Source organism: Neodiprion pinetum, chromosome 3 (assembly GCF_021155775.2).
Source record: "Neodiprion pinetum isolate iyNeoPine1 chromosome 3, iyNeoPine1.2, whole genome shotgun sequence".
In the NCBI taxonomy this organism is placed as follows: domain Eukaryota; kingdom Metazoa; phylum Arthropoda; class Insecta; order Hymenoptera; family Diprionidae; genus Neodiprion; species Neodiprion pinetum.
The window spans coordinates 37,629,420-37,653,198 of NC_060234.1; the positions used below are offsets into that span (position 1 = coordinate 37,629,420).

General features: G+C 44.0%; 2 protein-coding genes across 2 annotated transcripts; both read left to right on the top strand.

The window, feature by feature from the left end:
- LOC124214471 (protein dpy-30 homolog) lies at positions 1-1,466 on the top strand. Its single transcript, XM_046616748.1, has 3 exons — positions 1-90; positions 200-273; positions 729-1,466. The coding sequence occupies exons 1-3, from the start codon at positions 75-77 to the stop codon at positions 969-971; spliced, it is 333 nt and encodes a 110-aa protein (XP_046472704.1). The 5' UTR covers positions 1-74; the 3' UTR covers positions 972-1,466.
- Positions 1,467-1,801: 335 nt separating this feature from the next.
- Positions 1,802-6,548, top strand: LOC124214470 (engulfment and cell motility protein 1-like). The gene is made up of 3 exons (XM_046616747.2): positions 1,802-4,092; positions 5,024-5,309; positions 5,745-6,548. The coding sequence occupies exons 1-3, from the start codon at positions 2,347-2,349 to the stop codon at positions 5,915-5,917; spliced, it is 2,205 nt and encodes a 734-aa protein (XP_046472703.1). The 5' UTR covers positions 1,802-2,346; the 3' UTR covers positions 5,918-6,548.
- The last annotated feature ends 17,231 nt before the right edge of the window (positions 6,549-23,779 follow it).

Here is a 23,779-nt window from a genome sequence, read left to right on the forward strand (position 1 = left end):
GGCTCGACAGTCAAGCCGTTCCGAATCCGCAGCTACATTTCGTATAACGGATTTGACAACAATTTGTTTATATCATGGCGTCCACCGGGGGTACGTATGTAGTACATATTTCGGTTTTTTACTATTAATGACCAATGCTTGTTAGTGGCCTGTATTATAGAATTCCAAATCTAAAAATTTGTACTCTTTTTTAATGTAGAAACCACAACCGAAGAGCGGACTGAGCCAGCGCCAGCTCAACCCAGCACTAATGTAGTGTCAGACGCAGCGAACGTAAGAATAACCTTAAATTTACAAACTACCGGTCTTTGTAATTGACTGGTTGAAGTGATTTTAGATTTAAAAATCTTATTTGCTTTCTTGCGGCCCAGACGCAGCAGAAAATCAATCGATATTCAAATTCAACATCAACTCTTAAATAAAAAATAATAGTATAATTGTGGAGCATGCTTTGGCAATATAACTGTCTAGGTTCGACAAAATTAGCTTTTTCTCAGTCTCTGCCCTACTGATTCTTTCGCAATAACAAACAACAACCCGTGTATTATTAAAATTCAATAAATCATGGTCAGTCTGAAAATAAGTTGGACTTTGAGTTTACCTTAATTCCACATAGTTCATTAGTGTTGACAATTTTGCCTAAGCCTTTTTAAATGGTTACACATTTTGTGAATTGCCTATTCAAACATCCCGAACACTCACCTCATTTAACGTATCCATGGTTTTAGAAAATAATATCGATGGAGAAGGAAGCAGACTTGACTGCTGCACCGCAGAAGAAATCTAGAGTAGAGGTCCAGTCGCTGCCGACAAGACAGTACTTGGATCAGACCGTTGTGCCAATATTACTCCAAGCATTATCAAGTCTTGCCAAAGAAAGACCGCCAGATCCTATTAATTTTTTAGCTGCTTATCTATTGAAAAATAAGAGCCAATATGACAACAGTGGGTCACCACCGACTAGTCAATAACAATAGATTCTATATTAACTAAATCAACAATTCAAATAAGGACGTATTGTTTAATAATTATCATTTATTTGGAGGTGTTTTATATGTGTATTACCAGAATTCTTGTATGCTGGGATGATTTTTTATTATGGATTAAATGTTCAATAGTTTTTCAATGTTCAATGAAGTTTGTCAATACCAAAACTAAGCACGTCATTTTTATATTTATAATAATTGTGTCCATTAGAATGAAATCAGTGTGCAGATTTAGAGAAAAGAATTTATATTGTTTAAACATGATTTTTACGTATTATAATAATTTCTTTATAAATATCGGCTGATCATATGGACCCAAAATAGGGGGTCCCAGTCGCAAAAATTGGAATAAGTGTCATCTGATGGTGAAAAATATAATGCTAATCCAAGAGTTTCATACTATATCTGAAGTACGCGTTTTATCTTAAATTTTATTCTGTATTACTTCAATATGACAAAATAAAATCTTGATGGACAGTTTTCAACTCCTATTTCATATTTGTAGAACTACTAACAGGGATAAGCGGACCACAATCTGATCTTCGTCATATTACGTAGCTATGCCCATATTGTATTTTATCCCTATACAGTGTGAAGAAAAATAATATCAATACCAGTAATAGTAATGATAATAATAATATTACACCGGATATTTAGCCTGTGTATGTGTGTTTGTACAGTGAGTTGGGATGCAAAGGGGGAAGCCTCATTGCAGGAACGAAATACTGTGGGTTGTTGTCACTTATGCGTCCCCCACTACGCAGCATTATTGCTTGACTCATTGCTCATCCGTGTTGAGTTATCAGCGTAACGATAACAGGCAGTAATCGGCCTTCGACGAGGGCTCAGGTGTGGCCATTCGTTGCGTGTGAATATAACGAAAATAAATCTGATTGTGATCGAGGCTGTGAATGGTTCGTTCGAAAATCCCGCTTCATTATTCATGATGTTAATTCGGTTTCTCGCGGTGGTGTTCAATTATCATACCAATGAGTCGTGCATTCGAACTGTGTAAATTTAGAACCATACGTAATAATTCAAACATGGTCGAAAATAACCGGCGTTGTTCGACTGCTTGACTGACTATTCGTTGTGTTATTATTGAAGGGCTGCAACGGGTGGTTGCAGAACTAGATTAGTGACTGCTATAACTATTTCTGTGGTTATTACTAGCACGTGTTACTGTACTCAACTAGTTGACAACGAGCGGTAGTCCCGTTGCGTAATCTCTATTAAACGTCCAATTTTCTCGCTTCTTCACGCGTCACACGGTTGCGTAGAGGACTGAACAATTCGGTTGATTCCCTATCGTAACACTGGCCTAGAGAAATACATTCCAGGCCTTCGAATAATCGTGAGAATGCCGGATTCAATAGTCTCGGTTGCGGTGGCCATCGGTAACGACCAAACTCTGGTGAAGATGGACCGCAGTCTCCCACTGGATGAGATTATAGCCGATCTCTGCGTGAATCACGGTCTGATAGGAGAGTGCCACAAGTATGCGTTGCAAATAGCACGACCGTCGCCGAAGGCCGAAGACCAGACGATATCGAACCGTTACGTAACACCAGAATTAATATCCCAAGTTCTAGACGGTACAGAATTGCGATTGGTATTCTCGGCCGCAACGACCGTCCGCCTTCTCTTTGAAGTGATCACAGACGAGCGGGGATCCAAGCGTAAAAGCGCCCTGCAAAAGCTCGCCAATGCCTGCGAAGACCCGGAATTCGCGAGGTGTTTCGTCGAGGTCGAAGGGCCGTCGATGATCGTTGAGAAGCTGAAAGTTGCCGCGGCCGGTGAAATCACCGCCGCATTGGCGTGTCTCAGACTGTCGATGCAGCACGGATACCTGGACCAGCTTTGTCACGTCGGTATCGACAGAGTCGTTGCCGAAATCGCCGGTCCCGGGGAGAGCGAAGCCCTGAGAGAAGCTTTGCTGATCGCCTGCCTGGTCATCGCCAGAAGCGAGCCTGAGCACGGGGAGAGGCTGCGAGCTGCGTTGACGACTACGGAGATTTTGACCTTGGTCAAGGGCAGGTCGCCCAGTGTTCAACTGGCCGTTCTGGGCCTGGTCAATGCGATTCTGCTCTCATCGGAGTCCCCGCGACGCGAAGAAGACTTGAAAGCTTTGGCGGATTCGCAGTGGAGGCAGCTCATCTTCCGTCATGTTCTTGGTTCCGGGCAGCGGAATGCGGGCGACGAGTTGGCTCACCAGCTCCACGTCCTTCAAACGATGCTCCTGAATTCCATTCTTGGACAGAGCCAGGAAACGCTAGTCGAAAACGACGACGAGAACGGGAAAATACCCTCTTTCTGGCGGAGAGTCAGCACCGAGACCATCCTTGAGTCCGTCGAATCAATGCCCAGCACCCCGGAACTCAGCAGGCAGGGTTCCACCATCACTTTGGACGAGGCGACCCAGACCTACATGCCCTCCATGCCGTTGCCTTCGCCGAAACCACCCCCAACCCTCAAGAGATATTTCTCTTACATGTCCGACTCGAGCAACGACACGATCAGCCATCTGACCCCAAACTGTCTCGAATACTTCTCTCAGAAGTATCACGACAGTTTCGTCCTCGCCAAGGAGGAGGCTGAGCTTCTCTCTGACCTGAATCATGTCGCTCAGAACGTCGTAGATGTTCTGTGCACCGTCCTTCGGGTGGGAACGAGTCACGAACGAACTTCGACCAGGTACTGTCCTCTCTTCTTCAGCGCTAGGGACGCCTTTTTCGAGGAACTATTCTGCCACGCTATATGGACTCTGGGAAAGACCGTGAGGGATTTGAGGACCCGAGAGCCCGAGGATCACTTGATTGCACTTCGAGTTCTCCATCGCCAGCTGAAGGACGCCCTGGACGCCAGGCCGACGACTTTGTCCGCATTGGCCGAAAACCTCAAGGAAACATCCGCTGCTCATGTTCAAGAATTGTGGGCCGCTGAGCGGCAGGCCAAGTTTGAAAACCTTCTTCGAAAGCATCCAGCGATTGATGATCTGAGGAATGATATCAGGCCGAAAGCTGCGAGGCTCGTCACCCTTCAGAGATTGAACGCGCTGAAGGCGGGTCACAAGTTCTCAAAACACTTTGATACCCTCAAGGCACAGGTGAGCAGCACTGATTCGGATACCCTTGTTTGTCAGTAGGGTTTCTGACTTCTTGACATACTTTTTTTCTCGGGACTCGAGAATTCTTGACTAGGACTTCCCGTGGATTCTTGGATTTTCGAGAAATTTATAAAATTTTTTAAAAAAATCACAAAATTGTTAATTGAATGCGAAATAAATTACGCTAATTAATAATCATCAAAATTTGTGTTTTATAGTCTTGTTTACATTTGAATTTTAATTACTTATACATTTTATTAACAAAACTAACTAAATTAAACTTTGATGAGTATCTTCCTATAAAACTTTTAATTTATCTTTTTATTAAGTAAAGTAGGTACTTTGAATATGTATCTTAGCTTCCTTCCTGACTTAAGTAAAAACATTAACTTTGCAGTTTTTCACTTAAACAAATAGTAGATACCTGAAGTATCTTTATAAAAACAATCTTTAAATTAAAGTTATGTACCGTATCTTTCTTCCTATAAATATGTATAACTTTTAATCACAGTGTTCTAATTGAACAAAAATTTCAATTTTTAATAACACAATCAACTGAAGAATCTACTTTGAGTATCTGCTGATAAAATTTTTGACTACACAGTCTTTTAATTAGGTACAAAAAGAAACCACGAGAATCCTCAAAACAGACTAGCTTATTAGTCTTAAAAATGTAGGATAAAGTAAATAAGCGGAGGACAGGGCACAAGCACAATTAAGGCGCAATTTTTGAATTTCTCGACACTTATTTCTCGTCTCGAAAAAGATTTCCCGGGAATTCTCGCTTCGTGAAGTCTCGACCAGAAACCCTATATGTCAGAGACGCTGTATCTTCTGCTAACGCGAAAGTGACAGAAAACTATTTATTTTTACCTAATTTTGTAGTTTCAAATCTAAATTTAATTTCATTTCAATTTATATTTCCGAGCAGAAGGCCAAGAATTGGTGGTTCGTTCATCTGTCGGATGACGAACGGGTTCTCATTTACGGAGACTGGGACTCGGAAAGTCAACCGTACTCAAACTTGCACAAGAGGATCAGCGTGGCTTCTGCTACGGGGTTGGCGACTGGCAAGAGATGCCCGCATGCCAAGGGTCGGAAATATCCTACCGATAAGACATTTTTTTCGCTACTGCACGAGAGCGGTTCCCTCGACTTTATCGCTCCCAACAAAGAAATCTATAACTTGTGGACCGACGGGCTCACCGCGCTGCTGGGTAATCTTTCACTTTATCTAACTCTGTTTATTCAACTCCTCGTCAATTTCACAAGAATCAAGAATTACAACAATTACCGACGCACAAGCTTACCAAGTTTCGAAAATCTGCGAGAGCCGGAGATGACGAAATATTATATCTTTCACTTACCCAAAAAATAATCCAGCAAGACGTGTTAGTCGTACTAAAATAAATTTTCTTTTACTACTCGAATAAACTGGTGGCAGATATCTACTGTCTGAAAGAATTTGATATTCGGAGAAAAACCAATCTCTTTTACCGTGCCGATGTAGTTTTGGAATATTAGCCTGCGGCGGATTTATCAGGCGTTTTTTTTTCTGCCCCGCAGAAAAAAGATGCCTGGAATTCCCGGGGCACGTCACAGGTTTATATTTGATTTTTTCCTGACGCAGAGACGGATTCCCCTTGTTTCAGGACGGCCCGTGCTGAGCGCCGCGTTTCACGAAGACGTTGACATGATCGTTGACATGGAGGTGAGATTGAGACTTCTGGATCTCGGCGACGCCCCGACGCCTGTACCCATGGATCCACCGCCTCTGCCATCTCCTCCGGCGAACTACGAGTTCTGCGACGAATCCCTGGTGTGAAACCGATCGCGACTGAGGATCGAGAGCTGTGGAAACCGTAAAAGGAAGAACCCCGTGCATGTATACATAGCCATATCCAGGGCCGTGGATCGCTCCCAATAAAGCACATCTCGAGACGTGGTACTCCGAATTGGGTTCAAATTTGCAACGGGTTAGAGAGGGCGGAAGGTGGAATAAGAAGGAAAGAAAGAACAAATCCTTACTCTTGTTCTGCGGCTCGTGGTGTGAAATTGTAGAGGTGCCAGGTGTCGAATAACGCGTGCGAATTTGTATTCAGATGTATGCAGAGCTCGCGAAACTTCTCCCCTCTGCACTTTCGGATAGCACATATATACAATACTACCACATGCACATGGCCGTCTTTAATATAAAAGTGTAACTATAACAGGAATATGCTAAATTGGCTAATAATACTGGTGTTCTTGAAGCTTGCATCGCGCGTTCTAGCGGGATTTGCTTTGAATTTAAACGTTCCTAAAATATATCTTCATGTTACACGGTAAGAGACTATTTATCAGTCGAGTACCTACAGAAGAGGTCACGGGGTAAAGTGATTCTTCTTGACGCTTTGTACGTTTTAAAATTTATGTCCGTTCAAGGTATCGAGTAAAAGTAAAAACAATGAAACAAATTACAATGGTAATTTTACTTCGTAACTCCAATCGACGGAATAACGAATTGCCGAGAAATCGTTACGTTTTTTTGTATGAAACGGGAAGCTTCACGTTCTTTCGTGGAAAATTTCGGCTGCTCTGGTTCACCGGAACAAACCGTGACAGAGGTTGATTAAAAAATGTCCGGTTCATCGACAGATTCGAATCACCTGCTAGTCACTGCAGTGTTTTTCGCGCCACCGAGTTGAATGGCAAATTGGTTCGATTAGCTGGGCGTATAGCAGTGATTTTAATTGAAGGAACAGTTCAATTGCAAGTAATTAAGCGTAATCGAACTGAATGTTTCAGGGATCGGATCGTTAATCTTGATCGGACGTAGGAATGTAGAATGCGTGGGTTGGTTTCATATGCGTACAACACGGACGAAATCTGCGCCACACTGCGTCAGTCGAGGAGTTTAAATACGAACGGCTGGACAAAAAAATGCAGCGACATGCAAACTTGATCGATTTATTTCGGGGGTTGGTAGAATATGAAATTTCATTGTCCGTCGGATGAGAGAATTTTTTTCTTTCACACATAAATAATACAATATTTTCTCCCCATTGCGATGGCGTTTATTTTTATCGCTTCCAGGCTCCGTCACTGTAGCAATGGTTTGCTTTCCATTTCCCTCCCGCTCGAAAATTTCCATTCAAAACGACGGATAATAACGAAAGCAATTGTCATTGTCTGAAACGGAGGCGGCTGAAACTCAGTCCCTCCTTTTCCTCGTCTCCTCGCCGTTATTCAACATGATCGTTTAAGATTATTGCGTACCCTGCTGCACAGAGTGCGCCCTTCAATTTGAGCGGTTTCTCGAACAATAATTGGAATCTATGAAATAAACCTTCCCTTCCGTTCTTATCTTCACCTTTTATTCTCCACCCCCTGATTCGCCCTCGGCAAGGCTCGGGTTTCGGATTTTCCTCGAAAAGCACTTTGCGCGCGTGGCGGAGATCCTGCAAAGTCTGGGAAGGCCGCTGCTTACGTGAAATAACCCTAATTTACCTGGACTTATCCTTGCGAAGATCTTCTTGTCTGCAATTGCTTGTTATTGTCTAATATCTCAACCACCACGCAGACATACGAAAACACAAAGAAGTAATAAGAAGAAACCTCATTATATAATACACACAATTTGGTTTGTTGATATTCGGGGTTTCATTTTGGTTTACGAAGTTATTTATCGAAGGTAAGATAATCGTTCCAAGATGAGATTCTTTCGAAATTCCCCTAAAATATTATAGTTGCAATATGTAACAACAATCATGATAATAATACCGATTAAATTTTGGGTTGTATACTGTAATGGAGTTGAACAACTGAGCTTGAGCATCGATCAGGTGCTTAAGTGGTACGCGGGATTCGTTGTTTCATATTGTTTGAACAACCCAGAGGCGTGATTTTGCTCGAGCGTCAAAGGTCAAAGAGGAGCTCAGGATTTTCACCCCTCCGGCAATTTTTGTCCTTTATAAGTACAGCGGAACAAGTCCTGGTTAAAACCGAACCCTCTAACTGCTGTATTTACGTTTACTGCTCAGGCTTTCCCGGAAACACGTAATTCCGAATGATTATCGAACCTGTGGGGTGTTTTTTCATTATTGGTATCAGATTGTATAAGGCTGAAATTCGCGGTGTGAAATTGTCCGTGGTCATTTTGCTAATGGAACAGGTACATTTGCGGTGAAATATTTCGCAGATGCCGATTTGAGAATCGACTCGCGAAATCGAGCGTTAAAACGGGCGCCGGGTTCGGTTGTACAGAAGACATCGAACGGCCCCCTCTGCTTTTTGCAAGAGAAAGCAGAGTGTGCGTAATAAAATTGAAAAAGTTTCGCATCAATTTTCCCCACTTCAGATCCCGTCTATAGCACGGTGTCTGCAAAGATGTAAATTGCTATCCGAGCACTACCCTCTGCAGCCTTTCTGCGCGATTGACAATGAACACCGAGAGTTCAGACAGGTAATTACGTCACGCGACTTGGGGAGAAAAAAATCTTCTCCCTCGGAGCATGCGGTTATTGGTTCTAAGTCGATATTTGACTTTCAGCGATGAAGACACGCCACGCACTTTTTTTTTTGGTTGTTCAAGAAATGGAGTGGCTTGAGGAAACTTTAGGGAAACCGTTTCTGAAAGGTATAACGGATGCTTTTCCAATTCAATATATATATATCACGTATTCAAAAGTCGAGAGAGTGGCGCTAAACCGAATTTCGAAAATCAGCCAACACTGGCTTCACGTTTTCAAATTTGTAGCAAAATGCTACAAACTACGTGATTCTGCTTTGAAGTCGACACTTCCAAATGCTACGGGTAAACTTGAGTTGACATGTTAATTACAACGCGTTATCACGATGCTTTGAGTCATCAAGGGGAAAATGTTTGCTTAGCTACGAAAGCTCCAAAACTACTTCCGCCTCGTAGCAAGGCTGCCACCTCGAGCTGCGTCACTGCATTTTGTTGACGCTGCATGTAAGAAAATTTCCTGCGAAACGGTGCGAGATTCGATAATTTTCATTTCGAAAAACTTTTTGTCATATATAGGCATAATCGGGTAAATATGGTGTGGCAAAACTCCTCATTCAACGCTGAGTATACATTTATATTTTCCACGCTTAAAAGCTTGCTAGAGCTTTCCAAATTCAGCAAATAGATTCATTGAATTCTTGACATCTGAACGAAAAAAAACTTGCCCCATTTTACGCAACTGGCGCTACATATCGCGGAATTAATCTTCCGACATTACGTATCCAGCTGCTGGCAGCTTCCAGGGCTGGAAAATGTGGGTTCAGGTCGCGGGGGTGGATAGGCGGCAAGTTTCGCAGTAGTAGCGGCATAGTTTCCAAGCGAGACAAAGCGTCGAGGATAACGGTCCAGGAGACAGAGCGCGGGACGTCCTTTCGGACCTCGGAGGTCTTCGAGGAGCACGTCAGCCTCGCAAGCCCAACATTTCAGGTCGGCGCGGCGAGATTGGGGCAATTCTGCGGCGGACTACTAGCGTTCATTTTAGCCCCTCGCCTATACGCGCCGGGCTCAGAGCGGAATCCCTTGGTCGTTCACGAGATCGCACCCTCCGTTCAATTAACGGGACGCGGTGCGACCTCCACCCTTCATCCCTCTGTCCTCTTTCCGTCCCTCGGGTGACGTAGTCACTCCCACACGCGCGAGTATGTCTCATACAAGTGTTGTATGAATTTTATTACAGGTACTTGCACTTCGTAGCTGCACGTTAAACACCCTTGCGAGCTTGTATGGGAGACCAATTTTTTAAACATTTTTCTACCGACGCCCCCGAGACGTGCGTTGCCCCACGTTTACGTATATCTATGTATGTGCGAATCCCGTATATTATCTGCCCTCGGGTACTTTTCGATTACGCTTTACTTTCATCGTAAGCCGATTACCTTCGGGAGCATCGTTTTCTCCCCCTTTATAACTCCCCGCAGCTTTCCTTTGCTCGCTCGTTATTCATCACGGTCACGGCAGAGTCTGAATTCCCATTATTTTTATAGGCACGATCGTAAAACGGAGCGTTTGTTGTACCTACTATTTGTCATCGCAAGAAATGTCATCCCGAGAAAAAAAAATAAAATATTCCACTTTGAAACACGTTTCATTACTTGCACGACCCGCTTCGAAACTTTTTCAACACGCGTCTGCGTGTGTTTGTAAAAAATGTTGTAACCTGAATTTCGGAAAAACGGCTCCATCAATTTTCCTAATAAATGGGTAAAAAAATGTCCGATTTGAGTCAGTTTAATTCGTCGAACGAAAAAAGACAAAGAAAGAAAGACGTCACCCCAAGATCGAGTAGTTAATCGAAGGTATTCACGGGATGCCGGATAGTTTGGCGTGACCTGCAATTGTGCCAAGTGTACGGTAGCGAAACTTCCGCGGAGACTAATCTGCGCAAGAACGAATTGGCCCCGGTGGCTAGAGGGCCAAGAGTTTCTATGAATGTCTAACGAGGAGTTATCTCGCGCCATTTAATCTAATCATCGTATCAAAGTTCTAGCCTACTACACGGAGCTTTATCTCGACTGGGTTGCCGGGCGAGGGCGAGATTCTGGGTAGAATATGGTATAAGGCGGGTATTATTAACGCACAGCGACCCGCGCCGTGAGAACTAATTCTTTTTTTGAAAATGTACTTTTTTTTTTTTTCATCTCTCTTTAATGCCGTTTATTTCCTTCTTTTTCCGCAGCTATCTTCCACTCCTCTTTCAAGTGTTTAACAAACTTGAGACCGCGACCTCGCGGTCTTATCGGTATTACCGCTAATTTTAATGGTTCGAAAAGTTTCTTAAAACTCTTACGCGGGAAATTACGTGCTTGCGGACCTCAAAACGTATACGCATTATTATATTTCAGTGAGCGCCAAAGGTTTAAATGAACATGTATATGTAGTATGTATACAATATATTGTACCATGTCACGAAGCAAACACGCTGCTGTAGTTTCTCCGGGTTCCGCGAAACCAAGGCTTTAGACGCCACTTGGCTCGGAGACGATCTTAAGTTTAAGTTAGAGCAAAAGCTCTCGGCGTTTCATTTCAGTGAAATTAATTTTCGGCGCCACCTTAAACTGCTTGTGTACCATCGTCACCGTCTACACGCTGCCGGATGTTCGTGTCAATACATCCGTGTGCGTATTATACGCATATTGGGAGGAGGGATCTACTTGGTCATATTTAATCTTGGATAATTTTGAGTAAACGAAAATGAAACCGTCTCTACAGGTACGTACATCAAGTCAAAGAGAATCCAGACATCACGTAATTGTTCACGTTCTTGACAAACGTAAATAGAAATAAAAAAAAAACTGGTAAGCCTAATTCACCACTGTGTAAGAAGTACCAAAATGGCGGTCCGTTTTTGCGTGACAATGCGTAAATTTTTATATTCCACGAGGCCATAAAGCCCTTCGCGTATCAGATTTACAGACTTCCGCCTCCGTGCTTTACGGATCTCAGGCACGTTTAATACCCAACGAATCGCGTATGGGAAATAAATTTATTCCGTGCCAATTTCCCGCTGCACTTTCACATGCCTCGGCGGTTTCCACTTAGCGGCGTTACGTTTTTCCGCGAATTCTCATAAAGGGGTGGGAATGGTGTAAGGTGTAAGAAGAGTGGAGGGAGGGAAGGGGGATGACGAAACCGGAGGATGAGGGGCGAGATCCGGGAAGTCGCTTGCAGCAGATGCGCGCTCCTTCATTCAATTATGCTAAATCTCAGGACTAGCCTCGCGAGATATGCCATATTTTATTATCATGTCTATTTCCAGTCCCGTGGGTAAAATTCATATATAATATATATATACTAGGGTGTTGCGAAAAAATATAATTTACGATTTTCCACATTGGCAACCCCTAAAAAGTTTGTTTAGGTTAAATGAAAGATTTTACGAAAAGATGAGCGTTCTACGTTATGTGGAAGATCGCGCTCATTTGATATTTGATTTTTTGTTACATATTACTTTGGATTTTTAAAGAAATACGTTGTAGCATTTCAATTATTATTTTTCTCCTGATATTTATGTTCAACCCCAAGATCACGATCCATAACATAACGATATACCAACCGGGAATCTTATTCTCTTAAATTAAAAGATCATATTAAATTAAAACTATTTTATGAGATTGTATTAATAATGAAAAAGTCGTCAGATTCACTTCTTAAACATCAACTGGAGGCTTAATATTGCAAGTGGGGATCTTCTTTGTGACGTAAATTGATATTGTGTTTGATGTAAGCAGAAGAAAAAAAATGTACAAAAGTGAAAAATCAACTGAGCACAATCTTTCACATAACGCAGAACGCTCATTTTTTGACAGAACCTTTCTTTCAACGTAAACAAACTTTTTAGGGGTGCAATAGTGGAAAATCGCAAATTATTTTTTTCGGAAACACCCTAATATATGTACATAGGTATCGTCCGTAATCTATATCACACGGAACAAAATGTCGAAGAAGTGCGTCATGCTCCATTTTTGTACATTTGGTCGATTATGCGTTACCTCACTGCGTAGAAAATCAATTTTCTCTTTTCTTTCTTCACTTTGCTCGATTCCGGAAATCCGTAAATTTTAATGTCGCACCTGAAATATACCAATAGGCCGCACTTGCAAGTATCGCGAATAATAACATGATACTGAAATATTTATCAAATCGTTGGCAATACTTCTTTCTACAACGGGTTCGTGTATCGCACTGAGGCATATGCGATAGTATAGAAATAGTACAATTTTACATAAATTTAGATTAAATTCATATATTACAGTAATCATGATGAGAATTAGCAATTCCTTAACTGCGCGAAAATATTTTCTTTAAATTACGTCGCGTGGTTAATTAAAGTATATAAGGTACCTACTCGAAATCTTTTCCTGGATCAACATTCATTCGTTGGCAATGGTACGCAGAGAAAATTCTCCGCGAATAAATTTATTCACGTGCCTGTCAAGAAAACTGTATGTTTAACGAATGTACATAAATAACAATTGTCATGCTATTTCTCTGCATTGAAAGCGTGTAGATAAATACGATAAAAAATACACATAATGAAAGTAGGTAAATAAGTAAACGCAAAAATTGTTGGTCATGATTGGAAAAACACATTAGCGTCATATTCTCGTGTATCGTATCAGCCTATACGTCATACAACAACAATAAATATTACTCATAATTTAACGACAAATAAACTGTGCACATGTATCCACCCACCTCCCCGGAGTGTGATTACAGTTATTAGTTACAAATGGATATTAAATGTGACAAAGCTGTTGATTCACATTCGACTATATCCTATATTTTAAACACACGATCTACGCAACGCGTTACAATGGATCAAAATTATTCAGCAAACATTGCATAATGACTAATGAAAGAAAAATACATAAAGGAAATAAAGTCAGCGAGTCGGAGTTGCTTCATTCATAATTGAATCCCAAATACATCGGGTGTACCCAAATTACCCTGTATACAGAGCGTAACGGGGAAGTAAAGGGAAAACGGGTTATGACCGCGTAACGCGTTGTCCTTCTATACATATATGTATATGTGATCGGGGTAAGGGAGAAAAAGAGAGAGAAGCTCATGGCCAGTGATCCCGTTGTTCGTTTGGAGCCATTGTTAGAAGGAGTTGATAAATAGTGCAAGATTATTTTTCAGGTATCCATAACCCCTCGGAAAAGTGTAAAGCGTAAAATTTTTAAAAGTTTATCAACCCCCAGCGTCACGTTTCCTCCCGTACAAATTTAGTGAAGAGATTTAGTAAGTAGAGCTTAGTACCTAGATATCTGATACGGGTAAGTGGAAAATCTATTTTTATTTTGCACGAATGAAATGAATTGAAATTAACTCATTGTTGAGAAACAATTGCTTTATCGCCGGATGAAATGTTCATTTTGCTGACACAAAACGTATTATGCAATTTTTGTTCCAATCCTTCGTGTCTTATTCTTTTTTTTATCTTTCTTTTTTCCCCATCACTGGCTACCTGTAGTTGGCGACACGTTCGGATTCACACGATCCCGGGTGGTAATCGAGTCTCGCGGATTTCCCTGGGAAAAACCTCATATACCTATATACGATACGATCTACGACACGTTTCCCGGAAATTCAAGGCAACGATCGCATCGCCTCTCCCTCTTTTACTCCTCGCCCGGTCGCACGTCTCACCAACATAACATATACACGTAATACTATAAACAGCCGATAATGCTAAAAGCATGTCAAACCGAGGGCTCAGGGGCGTATCTGCACGAGGCCCCGGGCCCCGGGGGTTCCCCAAAACCCCGAACGCTCAGCTGGAGTCGGCTTACACCAGGCTCTGGGCGATCGGAAGGCATCGCGGTAATGGCGATTCCATGTCCGTCCAGATTCCCTCTTTTGCCATCTGTTGCCCCGATGCATTCGCAAGGACGCACCCTCACCTGGGGACGCGTGCAGACCAGTCCATCCTCGACCTCAACCCCGGCTAACGTTTCCTGTTCCTCACCTCTTCGCTCCTTCGTCACTTCGTCACACCAGTTATTGCTTTCCCAACATTTTTACTGACCGTTTTGACAGTGGTCAGTTCCAGAATTCGGGTTATCTATGATAGTAAAGAAATAAGCGTTCAAAGCCAGAATACGCATGCATCACTTCCGATCCAAGTGTGAAAAAATTTTCTGATACTGGTCCCGCGAACTGTCGAATGTCGGGTTGGCTTGAATTATTAACGAGTTGAAGCGATGAAATTTTCCCGTGCCGATCGGAACTTCGAATCGCGTCAAATTTGGGAATATTGGCGGGTGCAGAGACAAATTGTATCAGGCAGTCTACGGGTAGGGAAATTCCACACTGTTTATTTATAGGTGTCTCATTATGCGTGTATTGCGAGTTGTACAAGCAGCGACGTTTGTCCTATATCTAATCAATTACCAAGTGATCTCGAGAGTTAACAGCGATGTTTGCCGTTACCCTGCACGTATCTCATTAATTAACGGAAATTCCTATTAGAACTCCGTATCGCAAGGGCTCCGAGAATTCGTTAGACCAAGTTCAAAAGCTACCTTTGACGACAAGTCGACAGAAACAAACGCGGTCTCTCTGAACCCTATCCTCTACGTATCTCTTCCTTAACTCACTAGCTCACGTGTTTCTAGCTCGGTTTTATAGCTTAGAAATACTCAGAGAATATCTACGTTTTCAAAGTTAGAATCGAGTTCAATACTCCCTCACGATTTACACTCACGAGATTATGATATTAGCCGCGAAAAGAGCCCTGCGCGATTGAGAGGACATCGTGTACGACTTGAAGCTGTTTCTGAATTCGCAATCCTTGAACAAGCTTCCCACGTATCGTCACACATCCTTTATCCTTACAAACAAGATTGCCAGATGCTTTTCGCGAAATTTAATCCTGTGCTGTACGAGGTACAACGAATTTAACGGAACTGTTGAAACCACTCAGCGACTCCGACAAACGTAACAGCTCGGGAAAGGAAATCGATTTTACGGGGGCTTAGGGTAACGCGATGCAAAATTTGCTATCAAAAATCGTCGGACAAAAAGCAAGCCCGTGGTATCCAGACCGTGGCGCGGTGACAACCGCGACCCTCTTTAAATTAATCTCTGTTCCGCAAAAAAAGGCCCACGACTTGGGCGGCGATAGATCAAAACGCTGGCTCCTAATAGGTATCTTTTCCCCATTCTCCCGCACCGACCTCACAGCCGCACCCGGGAACGCCGCAGATTTTCATTTCAGATCTGGCTCGTCCGCGCTGGGGAAGAAGTTGCTCGCCTCGTCCGTTGATTTCAATCTGTTTGATGGCCTTGTTCTCTACATTCGCGAAGTTAGCGAGTCGCGGCTCGACATGTCCTATCGCTCCCCGACATCGCGGGGCACATCCCAATGCCTCTATTGCGAGTCATTTTCGGACTTCCCATCCACCACTATTCTCCAATAGAGCAATCAGACAGGCTGCTATCTGGAGGAATGAGATCCATCCGTCCTCCTCTCTTCCGTTTGACTTTTCCTTATTTTCGGGAAAACGAAGGAATTCTCCGCGAAAGCTCGGATTTGTTTTCTACCTAATCGCAGACGTCGGTCGCCTCTTACCCGCTATTTCGGCAAGTAAAAACAGACCCAACAGCTTTTAATACTACTTTCATATTTTTCTTATCTCCTCTTTTCTGTTTTCCCCAAAATATAATCACGGGCAAATACTCAGTGAAAAGCTCTACTGCCAGTCGAGTATCTTTATGCTACAAGCCCAATTTCAGAGTTGTCTGAACGAATGTAGTCCAACCGCGATTGCGTCATCTTGGATCGTACAAGGAGTGTGTACTCTGATTGCCTGTTCAAATTGAAGAGTCTTTAGCCCCACGGGACGTTGGTTCTCAAATCTTCCTACCTGTGACAGACCAATCAGCTTTGGCCCTCGAGTCTCGTGATTCCTGAGAGGCCATATTGTGCGAGAGGTCTTTAGACGGCAGTCGATTATTACAGCAGACGAATCACACATTCAGTCACAAGGTATTTTGAACTACGCTTTCTGTAAAATCTTCTACGTGCTTACAAATGTTTTTGTTCGCAAGCACTAAGCTCATAGCCTGAGGAGCAGCTTCTCGTGTGAGTAATCTTAATCAGCATCTTTCACCTGTATATACGAGCAGCAAGGCAGAGAATCGCTTTGACTTAGAGGCACCGTAAGGCTCAACGCTTGTATACTGTTCAACCAGGCGAACGTCAATATCCATTGCCAACTGTTTCTAACGCCGTTGAGTATATTATATGTATACACATACACACAACATACACGAGAAAATTGACTCCGTGAATCATCAGTTTGGGCTCAGTTTTGATAGAAGTATCATGACTTTCGTTTCATTCGTGGAGATGATGTTTTTCCGACTTCGAGGAACCTTTTGTCTTTCATTACCGTCAACTTTCTTGCCTCGATCCGCGCGCAATTCCGAAATTAAAAATCTACCCGAGGATGAATTTATATACGTGGTCAAATAAAAGCACCGCACCAAGTTAATTTATATTTGTTGGATTCCTTAAACACGGCCGTGTCAGCTTCTCTGGGGACGGAGTTTGATGGCGCGCTTAATCCCAAGGTGTAGGAGGTAGGAGCCGAGGAATTAAAGCAAACGTTGATTTGTGGCCGTGCGGTTGCTAGTCGCGGCATTATTTATAATTTGCGGGTATTAAACGAGGCTTCCGAGTCCTTCCCGTCTCTCCTGCTCTCCACCTCGTTTCGTCCCGTCTTCGCAACGACAATTTACCGTAAATTATGGCTTTGGAATACTCGAACAGAATAGCGGCAGTGACAATTCATCCTGACCGCAGCTGAACGCAACGTGCCGTTTCGGTCCCCTCGTTATCATTGAAATATATCAGCTATATCTATTTCGCGCGTGATTTTCTCTCGTGTAAGATATTTCACCGACATCACGGTACAAGGTTCGTTGGGTCGGGTCGACTAGTTGAAACCCTATAAAATAAAAAATAAAAAAAATCTTCGCACCTTAATAGAGTGTAAAAACTTTCGGCCAAATAATAGAAGTCTCCATATTCTTTGTACCGCGCATGCGGCATCAGCATGCAAATGAAATACGTACCGACGTTCGAGCAAACTCTGTTTGCCATATCGTATCGGGATACTGGAACGACTATGGTAATGGAAAGAGCGACGTTGTAACCATGCCAGAAGTGTATTGAATATATTAGGCAGAATCTCGATTGCACGTTTTCCAATTCTTCTCGCTCTCCCCTTATCGCAGCTTATATTCGCGACGAAATAGGAAAGCGTAAAACGGGCTGTCTGCGCACCCCTGCAAGCGCTTGATCCTAATTACTACAATTGCCGAAAGTTCCAGGCTAATTGTAACCCCCTTAGCCCCGAGTCTAATTGTAATCTTGTTCGATAATGAGGTCTTCTCGTTTCGCGAGGTGGGGTGGGAGCCCGGAAATATTCAAATTCCACCCGCCGTAGGCCGCCTCCTCGGGCCGGAAGTCCCGGAAGTGTGCCCTGGAGGGCTGATGGTGGGAAATAAATAAGCAGCTCCACCGCCGGCTGCCTATTATTATTTAATATCCACCCACCGATATTTCTGACCGTCCCGCGGAGCTGAACTCGCGGAAAAGGAGAAGGACTCTTGGAGGAGGTTACGAGCTCTCGGCTCGTGTAGCTCTCATGAAAATATTAGTCTGGCCGGGTGAGTTATGCCCCCGTAAGGTATTATTCCCAGTAAAGGATGGGCATACCGTACACCGCTATCTGATTCTGTTATCTCGCGAAGCCGTATGCTATCCTTGGCTCTGCCGCGAAATAATAGGGTAGGTATCTAGGAGAGCCAGTTCGCTTATCCTACATCTTTTTTATTGACGTTACCCGAGGAATTTTTGAGGCCAGGCCGCGTTCCCGTTCGAACCGCGTACAGTTTATGCTCCAGCGTGCGTGTGTGTGTGTGAGTGTCTCTGCGTATCTAGACGAGACTTCCTCCTTCGCGTTGCGGAGGTTGTTTTAACCGAATGGCCACTTCCTATAAATTATGCATTTATGCTCTTTGATCCATAAATATGAACCGTCGGGACGGTGAAATTCAAATTCCGGAACCTGGGTATCAGAATCGACTCTAGTGCGCGAAGGAGGAGGCCCCTTATCGGCTCGGGCACCGTCGCTTCCATCTTTCAAAACTCACCCTCGCTACTCCCTTGTTAAGGTAATACGCCGAACGCCGGGCCACGATGGGTATCGCCATACGTATAACCTGCCCTCCGTACACGCCGCCAAACGAGGCTACTTCGGCACCTCTATTTCTTCAAACGCTTCGAAGCATAATAATCTTCGTTCGAAGGTGTTCATCATTGGAGTCCGAGTGGTATAATTTCATAGTCAAGTAGTTCAGGTTTCATCCTGACCTGCAGCTTGGTTCTTGAAACAAACTTAATGGATTATACGCCCAGTCGAGACGAGAGAAAGAAAAACGGTAAGTAACGATAAATCACCATAAAAAGGTGCAAAACCAGACAGCGTCTTACGATACCCTCAATCTTCGCTGATTACCTTTTAAGACAGTTAGGAGTACGTGCAGGGCTAGACTATTATTCCCCCGATTCTGTCACGATTTATAATACTGTAGTCTCGTATTTTGGGACTTGACTTCATTCGAAATAGCTTACCGATATTCTGGTTTGGCTTTCGCAGACAGACAGGTAGTATAGGTATGCCTGCGATGGGGATGGAGCATGTGACGCGACGCCGAGGCACTTTACGAAACGGATAATTACCTGCACCGAGTGAACGTAGATCACAGTGCGGATCCACAACTTGCCTATTGATACATCCTCGGCACTGTTTTCCATTGGCACAGTAGCTCGCAGCTCTGTCCGTGCCGCACAGATTGTAGATTTTAGACGGTATATTGCAGCAGTTTGCGAATCGTACACACTGTAGATCCACTCAACGCCGTATACATATAGTCTAGGCTAGTCGTCCCCGCAGTGCATTACCCAACTTGGTAAATATTTGCAGTGGTTTGTATCAGAGCTAGCACTAGACGAGGCTAACGTTTCTCGAGGAAATTAGCAACGGCGTTTTCCCAAGCCGTTGATCCCTCATCCTTCATCCCTTTCGTCTCCTCCCCTCTCCTCTCCTACTCGGCTCACGATCGGTCCGCCTCACCATTCGTACAACTTTTCGTGTATCCAGGATATTTCCTCCCGACTTTTATACGTCTTATACACATAAACATCGATACTCGATATTTGTTTGGTGTTTTCCTCAGCTGCAGGGGGGTACGATCGGATTGGTCGTTGGCGCGTAACGGATATTCTTTCGAGCGACAAATCTCAAGTTTCTAGACACCCGCGAGTTTGCTCGGAGTTAAAGGCCATCGATTACAAACCGCACGCAGAGCTTGACATCGTCTGATAAATGTTTTCCTTTACCATTACCATCGACGTAGAAAACAGAGTTGCTAAAGACACCTGCACGGAGCTTTGGTCTCGTACTCGGTAAGGTGTGTGAGAGAGAGAGAGAGAGAGAGAGAGTGAGAGAGTGGTCAGGTCAGTCGGAAACCAGCTCATAAACAGTTCCGCAATAACACAAAATTCCATTTAACTTTAGCAGTTGGGAAATTGAAGATACTTACGCGATTCACCGCATCATAAATCAATAGCGAATTGGAATTCTCCACCCAATAAATCACCATTGTATAAACCAACTTGCGCCCCGCATCTTCTCCGGCGGCTAAATCTACCAACACGCCAACTTTCCACGTGCCCCGATACATACACAGTTAATGCCTTGCTCCAGAAACCGTGCAACCTGTTCCACACCGTCGGACCGTTTGCGCGTGTCACGAATCGAGTTATCGGTACCAAAAGCCAGCGCATAGAACACGATGTAAATCGGTCCATTCTTTACCCCTAATCCCATTTCGATATATTCGTCGTACGTCAGGTCTCGATGGAAGAAATAAAGAGTTTGCATTTGTCTCGTGATTTCGATGAACGATCAGGGACGTCTGGACCGGATGGAGAATCGCTCACCGGTCAGCGGATCGCGACGTTTCGGGTTCGTAGTTGCGTGTGATACAAAGGGCTCGGTAAAGGGCCGAGGGACAAGTATTATTTTCATATTTTTTCCTGCCTCGCTCACCCCCTCGTGTACAGGGTACGTTATAGCCGGGCTGGTGCGACAACGACAACGATTCGAGCCCAGCGAAGCCGAGGCTTGGCCGGCTACCCGGGATTCGAGAGATTTCGAGAGCAGAACGATGCGTCGCGGGGCCCCGTCCTCGTAGGCATTTTATTTGCTGACAAACCCCCATAAACCACGAGGCGAAACAATTGCAATATTTTTTCGCGCACGACCCCGCCTACCTGCGCCTTGCCATCCCGGTTCCCGTTCCCTCTCTTCGGCTTGTCCTCTCTTCCCCGTCTCCCGTAGGTACCTTATACCGCGTGCAGCCCACGGGGACCGGTGTTGCCGACATTTGAATTCCCCGTTAAACACGCCGCCCTATCTTAATGGACATCTACCCCGGTCCCCGATCCAGGAGCATGGAGTCCTTCCTTCTCTTCCCCGCTTTCGCCGCCCTCTTCTTCAACCCCGGCTCACCGTTTCTCCGGCTCTCTTTCGCTCCCTCGGGAGGACGGAGTGAAAGGAACCGGGGTGGTTCGCGGCGCGGGGAAAACTGAAGGCCTCTATTTGTTTCTCAACGATTTACTATAATGACGTGATATATCAGGGAACGGCTGACGGGTCGGGACGATTGTTTTGGTCGGGTCGCTGCGGCTGCGAGTGACGAGGGACTCCCCTGGGATACTCGAGGGTTCCTGCAAGGGCTTCCCGCTCATTTCTTAGCTTCATCAATCCGCGGATCGTAACCCTCCGATTGTATCGTCGTTTAACAACATTCTCACGCGCTTATGCCAATTTTCTTTAAACTTATCGGAGAGACGCGTGAAAAAATAGTGTCGCTTTTGCCCTTTTTGATACTCAAACACGATATTCGTTTCTCACTTGCGGGAACCGGTATGTCATGGAAACTGATGACAGGATACTGCTGTCAGGTTTGTCTTCCAGTACCATAATCTCTGACGGTTTCAAAAAATACATGATTTATGTTTGCTGTTTAAGTATTAGAACTATATTTCACAGAGTTAATTCATGCGTGGCACGCAGGTCAACGCATAGTTTCATTTTTCAGCAAAATCAGTTGGTTGTCGCAACGGTGAAGGTACACCGTTAATCCATTTTCACTTCACAAGGCACTGCAGTCTGTGAAAAAAGATGAAATATGGCAATACAGAGAACTGAAAAAATCGCGTCGCTACTTTGCACGTGACTCATCGTCAGTTGAAAATGAAAATCAAGAAAATCCCTGTGTTCAAACAAAAATGGCATTTCGTCTGAAAAGACGACGAAATTCTTGCGACGTCAAATTTGAGTAATTGTGCAGCTTCAATCTCACGACAACCAAATGATTTTGCTGAAACATGAACCTGCATACCTTCTGATCTATGCATCGCCTATGAATTAATTACCTGAAACGTGAAGTTCGATGTTCAAACAGTGAACATGAACAGTGATATTTTTTTGGTACTCTAGAATTAATAGTAATCGATAAAAAAGTTGATCTTTGCATCCTATTGGGACATAGCGGTCCCCTTAAAACTCGTAATCTGATCTAGTCTGCGATTGAAAACAAATCGATCAGAAAATTCAAGATGTTTTCTCACTAGTTTCTCATTCGATTTTCTTCACGAGAGAACAACTTTACACCCGAGCGAAAATATCTTCACGCTAGTACATCGTTGTGCGTAAATAGCGAGGTAATGCGAGAATCTATCCAGTCATAGATGCAGAGTGCGTGTCTCGGCTGATAAACTAACGTGACGCGTCATCAAAATGCAATATCGATGATGTCGCATCGGATATTTAGACGGTCATTGACTCGCTGTTTATTCTGCAGGCACAGGCGAGAATTTCTGTATCGCAGAAGTAACGCCGTTGCCCTCCTCATGTTTTAAGTAAATGTGAGAATAAATTAACTCAGTTATCGCTCGGTTGAGCTCTGACGGTAATCTGAGGATTATTCAACGTTCTATACGCGATATATCACACCAACTTCATTAGGGATGGTAAAAAACCGGATTAATGTCAAGTGCAGAGGTCTCAGATTCCGACGTTACTTTTTCCCCCCCATTTGTACATTTCCTCATTTTTCATGTTCTCTTCCTGAAAACGGCCAGAATAAGCGCTACTTTTTCTTCATAAAAATATGCTTCTCGATTCGATAATCTTGTGGTCAGGAAGAATAGTGAGAATCTCAATCCGCCTCAGTACGACGCTGGAACCAAAGTCACCGTTGAAATCGCGTTCCTTCCAACTTTGGTTCGATTAAATGAAAATTTCATTACACCCGTGGCACATTTTTTCATCGAACGGTCGCGATTTTGCACAGAGGCCGCCAGTAATGATCGCTTACCATTTAGGACCGCGAACTTGATATGCAGAATGTAAGAAACAGGAGGAGATAGAGGTAGATAGTGAAATTACGTATGTAAAAAATTTTAGTCAGACTTTCGCGAGGTTAGCATAGTCGTGACGACCGTATTTATAAGTGCTAAAAGCGAGGTAGGAGTGAATATTTGCGTTCGCGAAAAGTGTTCGGCGCTTCTTCGAAAGAAACGTTGCGTGCTGCCCGCCTTTTTTATCCGATCTACGTCGACGCCCTGAGGGAGCATCGTGGGAATACAAAATCACCGCGTGGCTTTCGAAATTTTCGCTACAGTTGCGCGGTACATATTTTCGGCTATGTGAAAAACCGCGCGCAGCGTTCCACGTGCAATTTTTCAATTGCCCGTCCGCAATCCCCCCCCCCCAGTTAGACTACATGTGCAGTTTCGCGTCGAATTGACCCCTAATTCCGTCCCCCTAAAGATCCGGTAACGGGATTTCCCTGGGGTGGTCCCGGGGCGTGGAAAATTGTCAAGGAGCAAGGATCTGCGGGGCACCTCGGCCAGGTCACCCTCTTCCAGACGCTCCGCACGCTGACCGTCAATGCTCCGGGGTCCTTGGCCCTGCTGCGTACACACAAGAGGTGCGGCCATCCGCTCACTCAAGGGGGTCGCGTCGAAAGTGTATTAAAATGTAAATGCGTGGGTAGCTAGTTATTATGCGGCGCCTAAGGTGGCGCTCC

Coding starts and splice junctions, on each gene's coding strand:
- LOC124214471 (XM_046616748.1), top strand. Junction 274..728: donor TAGTGTCAGACGCAGCGAAC/GTAAGAATAACC, acceptor CCATGGTTTTAG/AAAATAATATCGATGGAGAA.
- LOC124214470 (XM_046616747.2), top strand. CDS start 2,347: ATGCCGGATTCAATAGTCTCGGTTGCGGTGGCCATCGGTAACGACCAA. Junction 4,093..5,023: donor TTGATACCCTCAAGGCACAG/GTGAGCAGCACT, acceptor ATTTCCGAGCAG/AAGGCCAAGAATTGGTGGTT. Junction 5,310..5,744: donor CGGGCTCACCGCGCTGCTGG/GTAATCTTTCAC, acceptor CCCTTGTTTCAG/GACGGCCCGTGCTGAGCGCC.